Source organism: Octopus bimaculoides, chromosome 1 (genome assembly GCF_001194135.2).
Source record: "Octopus bimaculoides isolate UCB-OBI-ISO-001 chromosome 1, ASM119413v2, whole genome shotgun sequence".
Taxonomy (NCBI): Eukaryota; Metazoa; Mollusca; class Cephalopoda; order Octopoda; family Octopodidae; genus Octopus; species Octopus bimaculoides.
This window is the reverse complement of record NC_068981.1, coordinates 4,404,567-4,410,484: the sequence shown is the minus strand read 5'-3', so window position 1 is coordinate 4,410,484 and position 5,918 is coordinate 4,404,567. Positions and strand designations below refer to the sequence as shown.

The 5,918-nt window shown below is 38.0% G+C and overlaps 1 protein-coding gene across 2 annotated transcripts in view; it reads left to right on the top strand.

Moving 5' to 3' along the window:
• Positions 1-5,918, top strand: part of LOC106880951 (glutamic acid-rich protein) — a 68,523-nt gene that overhangs the window by 56,941 nt on the left and 5,664 nt on the right. For both annotated transcript variants that reach the window (XM_014931134.2, XM_052976204.1), the window contains exon 2: positions 1,789-1,882. In XM_014931134.2, the coding sequence (XP_014786620.1) occupies positions 1,789-1,882 (94 nt within the window). The remainder of the gene's footprint in view (positions 1-1,788; positions 1,883-5,918) is intronic.

The following is a 5,918-nucleotide window of genomic DNA, read 5'->3' as shown; positions in this document are numbered from 1 at the left end:
TACCCCTCACACAACTATTTTATATGGTACCCTACCAATTCTATCAACTCTCTACCCTCACAACTATTTTATATGGTACCCTACCAATTCTATCAACCCTCTACCCTCACACAACTATTTTATATGGTACCCTACCAATTCTATCAACCCTCTACCCCTCACACAACTATTTTATATGGTACCCTACCAATTCTATCAACTCTCTACTCTCACACAACTATTTTATATGGTACCCTACCAATTCTATCAACTCTCTACTCTCACACAACTATTTTATATAGTACCCTACCAATTCTGCCCCTACATCAATTTACAAACGCTCAAGTCCACCGAAAGAAAACAATACTGATGAGTACATTATAAAGTGTTACACATATAACGTAGGTTAAATCTGGACATTTTGTCTCTAGGTTTTATGCTAGAATCCTTAATGCTTTTTTCCCAAAAAAACGTTTTTCCATTAAAAAATATTCAGTCATTTTTAGAAAAGAGGTTTATTTGTATTAGTTTTATTTTCATTTACGTACAGAGCCTTGTGGATTATCATTTATGCGAAGGGAGGTAATTATCTCTTTACAGGTGGGATTAGAAATTTGAATTAAAAATCAAGGAATACAAAAAGGATACCAGGCAGTCACACATGTTTCCATTTTATCTAGCAAAATATGGGAAAAAACCCAGTGTTACCCCATCATATAGCAGGTACCTTTGCATGTCTACTTTTTTGTCACCATTGGCAATATCAGGAAATATGATACACTTCCATCACACTTTCATCACACTTCCTTGTGCTGATTCAAAAGGCAGTGAACCTTTTATCTTTTATCTTTTACTTGTTTCAGTCGTTAGACTGCGGCCATACTGGGGCACCATCTTGAATGAATCAACCCCAATATCTATTTTTTTTTAAAGCCTGATAGTTATTCTATTGGTCTCTTTTACCAAATCACTAAGTTATGGGGATGTAAAAACACCAACACCTTTAAACATGAGCAACACACAACTAAAGGCCCCACAATCACTCCAAATGCTGGTTCTCCCTATCACTGAGGACCTCTACTGTTGAAAGCACCTCCTTAACATAGCTAGGACTACATCCTAACACTTGACCCTTCTCAGATTCAGAACATACTTCTGCCCCCCCCCCCCACACAATTATTAACACTTTACAAAGCTTAGGTGAGGCTGACAATGGAATGTTGCTTTCTCATCTGAGATTCTCTTGCTGCACACACACAAACTTCTTAAACTCCGTCCAGCTGATTGGCATGAAGTCACTCAAAGACCCTCTCCAGCCTCAAATCCACAGGTACACTGTCCTCTCTCTCTCTCTCTGCCTTTCCTATTGCTACTAGAATGACCTCCTCAGAGCTGGTTGAGTCCATTCCACCTCCATTCACATGAATTTCCTGTTATATCTGTAACACCCTACCGTACATGAAACATGTGGTCTACATACAGTGAACAGTGACTGCCCCAAACTGTCCCATTATGAACTAGGATTGCTGTCTCTATATTTAGCAAGTAAAAATCCTCTTTCTTTAACTGTAACATCTACATTCCTATTTGCCAATGTTCTCTGGCAAAGAGAAGAGTTTAAGCCCCATTATTCTAATTGGCCATCAAATAATCTGAACCAATGAAACTAGTTGAAATGTTTTCCGTATCTTGTGAAGTCAGTTCATTCATTTATTTGTTGTCTTTTGTGTGTACAAACTGGTTATTTCTGTGGCAGAAAAGCTCTTTGTGCATGTCCTAGTGATTGTTTTTATATTTCTGTAATTTTAGGGTGACAGGAAAGAAGACTCTGGTGACAAGGAAGTGAAAACAGATGACCAGTCGAAAAAAGATGAAGCTAACAAAACAAAAGACAAAAATGATGGTATGTCACATGTTACATTTAATATACACCACACTGGTATGGATATGTTGCAATTATTATAACCGATAGTGGTGTACAGTCATTGTGCAATTAAACTGTGTGTAGTTTTCTAATTACTACATGCTACAAATTCTTTCTCATTTAATTTATCTTCCTCTTTATAATATAAAGGAAAAAATATTCCGTTCATGGAGTGAAGCTACCACTGTGTAATAAACGATAGTTTAAACAGGAAAGGAAGTAAATTTAAAGCTTGTGTTTCATACTTTATGAAATTTTTAGTTTTATATATTTATTGTTTTAAATTTTAATGTAATTATCAATTATAAAAATAACTAAAAAATAAATCTTATTAACAACTAAGTACACCGTAGGTTATTAGTGTTTATAGACTTAGTAGTCTTAGTTTGATTTTTTTTCTTTTTTGAGTCAGTGAAGGCACATGGCCCAATGGTTAGGGTGTTGCATTAACAATCGCAAGATGGTGGTTTCAATTCCCAGACTGGGTAGTGTGTTGTGTTCTTAATCAAAACACTTCATTTCACATTACTCCAGTCCACCCGGCTGTAAATGGGTTCCAGCAATAACTTGGAAGTTAACCCTATAAAGGACTGGCATCCCATTCAGTCGGGGAGGTATGTTGTTACTTATATGCAATGGAAACTGGGTCAAGTTCCTGGGGTCAGGACAGATCTAAGTCTAAATCTTGGATATGGTTTCCATCATCCACCTATCTGTTTTTCATTTGTCAGAAATGAAACACCTGTGCTTTACTTTTGATGACAAAGGTGATTGGTGGCAATTTAGTTGTCTTAGATCTTCCATTCTGACACAGTCTGAGAGTTTGGTGTTATTAATAATTTGCATTACATAATTCTGAAAGACTTGCTGTTTCTCTAGTGTAGCAGAAGTCCAGTTGACAATCTAGGCCATATAAAACTAACTGGAAGAACACAGGTGTTGAAGATGCTCGATTTCATGTGGTATGGGACTTGTTTGGAAAGCTCTTACCAAAGATCAAATACGCTAGAGGCCACTGTCTCGTGTTGGTGCAATTCTGCCACAGGTGAAGACAGCAGGAAGAGGAATAGTCAGCAATTTTGTAGCCAGTCAGCTGACTTTCAAAAAAAAATCCCCTGGCATTGGAGGAGGGAGAGAATGTGGATTTGTAGCAAGATCATTCCAATAAGGCAATGGTCAAACGAGCCGGTAGGTCAAGAGAGAGTTATTATCAGCTGGGTTTGGAGGTGAAAGGTAACATTAATATGGGGATAAGTGTGAAAGCCAAGAGAAGTAGTGAGGATTGGATTAATTAAGGATTATGATTTCAGAGAAGAGCGAAATGAGATGTTATTGATAGAGAAAGAGAAATGCTTCTGTGAAGCGTGTGGTAGTTGCTGTTGTTGCTGGTGAATGGAAAGTGTATTCGGCTGTGTGTAGAAGTAATTAACATCATTCATGAACAATTAACAAAAGATTTTATTACTGCCCCTAGTGTTTTAACTTTGTTGGTCTTTTTTCAAATAATAACAACAGTAATTACACACTGGGAGTGGGAAACAGCTCGGGATTTATGACAAGTCGACTGATATAGCAATTTGTGGCTGACTCATCATAAATGGAAAATTATTATGCTATATTGGTGGTAAGTCCCATTGCATGGCACCTTGGGCAAGTTTCTTCTACCATTGCCTCAGGCTGACCAAAACCTTGTGAGTGGATTTGGTAGACTGAAACTGAAAGAAGCCCATCGTGTGTATATATATGTTTGTGTCAGTGTTTGTCCCCCACCACCACTTGACAACTGGTGTTAGTGTGTTTACGTCCCTGTAACATTAGTGGTTCAACAAAAGAGAATAAATACCTGGCTTTAAGAAAAATAAACAAATAAGTGCCAGTGTCGATTTATTCAACAATAAATTCTTCAGGGTGGTGCCCCAGCATGGCCACAGCCTAGTGACTGAAACAAGTCAAAGATAAAAGCTATCTGCCATCTGTCTTAGTTGGTTGCATGTGAAGATGAGAATAGAGACATCAGGCGGTTCCCTCAACATTCTGTGATTACTGCCTAAAACTGCCTTTAGGTAGGGCCTAAAGAGAAAGTTCTCTAAAATCAAATCACACAATGGCTTGATGCTGATTGGATGCTTAATAGACCAATCGCATGGAAGTACTGTGGTTTGATTGTGATATCTGCTTGGCTGCCTCGGTTTTGAATCTGTTACACTTCAAGAGTTAGTGGTGGTTAAAGGAGTTGAAATAGGGGGAGAATGAAATCCTCAGATGTGCAGACACCAGCTTTTTGGAGTGGAGTCTGAGTAAAGAGTGTTGCCTGGACAGTAGAGATGGACTATTAATAGGGATTAAGAGATTTGTATGAACTAAATATTATCTTTTTTTTTTAGGAGCTGAGTATTATATTTATAATAAAAGCTATGTTTGCATAGTGAATGATTTAGCATTTGAAACATGTGTAGACACATGATGCTGGGTTTAGGCTTTATGTTGGTTTTGCTTCCCTGTACATGAAAGACAGAATGATGGGGAAGAAAATATTCCAATATTTAATGATAGACTTTTCATTTGGTCATAAAACTCTTAGAGGATTTCAGATATTCAGCATGAAATAAAATTAAATGTTTGTAGAGTAGAATAGAGTATCATTGATCAAGTGTTGGATGTTCAACTGAAGACTTTGATAGTTAATCATGATATATAATGTCATTATTATTATCAGAATTGAATGTCCATTTTCCACGCTGGTGTGAATTGGATGGTTCAGGAAGAACCAGTGAACCAGAGGATTGCATCAAGCTCTCATGTCTGCTTTGGCTTTGCTTCTACAGCTGGATGCCCTTCCTAACACCATACAGCATGGACTGGGTGCCTTGCATTATGCCAATCTGAGCTGGCAAAGTTTCAACTGCTGGCTGCCCTTCCTAATGCCAACCACTCTGAGAGTGTAGTGGGTGCTTTTCACGTGCCACCGGCACAAGAGCCAGTTAAGCGGTACTGGTATTGAATGGTGCTTTTTACATGCCTCTGACACAGGAGCCAGTCAGGTGGCACTAGCGATGACCATGCTCAAATGGTGCCTTTTATGCGCCACCGGCATGGGACCAGTCAGCCGGCACTGGCATCGACCACACTTGAATGGTGCTTTTTACGTGCCGTATGTGTGTCTGTGTTTGTCCCCTCACCATCGCTTGACAACTGATGCTGGTGTGTTTACGTCCCCATAACTTAGCAGTTCAGCAAAAGAGACCGATAGAATAAGTAATAGGCTTACAAAGAATAAGTCCTGGGGTCGATTTGCTCGACTAAAGGCGGTGCTCCAGCATGGCTGCAGTCAAATGGCTGAAACAAATAAAAGAGTGAAAGAGCAGCTGCCCTGAGCAGTGCTCAGAATATTCATTGATATTCTCTCTTCCGTTATTGTATTCGAGAAGAATCGAAATGAAAGGCAAAACTGGCAAGAAACATTAAATTCCTTTATTGCTGATGTTGAATTTATTGACCCTGGTTGCACACGAGTTGAATTTGAACATTTTAAACTAATTATTTGCTTTGAGCTGGATATATTCGAATATTCTCAATCCTCTCTTATATCAGTTACAAGAGTGATTAACTTAAATGTACAACTATTCACTAGAAATCTATAAGGTCACCAGTTTGACATTTGAGTTGTTGCTCTTAGGCAAGATATATTATCTATCTATGTATATATATATATATATATAAACAGTTGCAGTGTAGAAGGTGTTTATAAGCCATTTAAAAGCACACAAACACCGTTAAGATTCACTTCAACATATAAATTTAATTTGTCAAAATATTTTCGTCACTTTGCAACTTCGACCTGTTCACTGACAAAATTCCAGATGCAGCACGGAATTTTGTCAGTGAACAGGTCATGGTTTCAAAACGATGAAAATATTTTGACAAATTAAATTTATATGCATGTTTTTAAAGGATTTATAAACACCTTCCACACTCCAACTGTCTTCGTTTCAGTACACGATATCAGATCATGTCA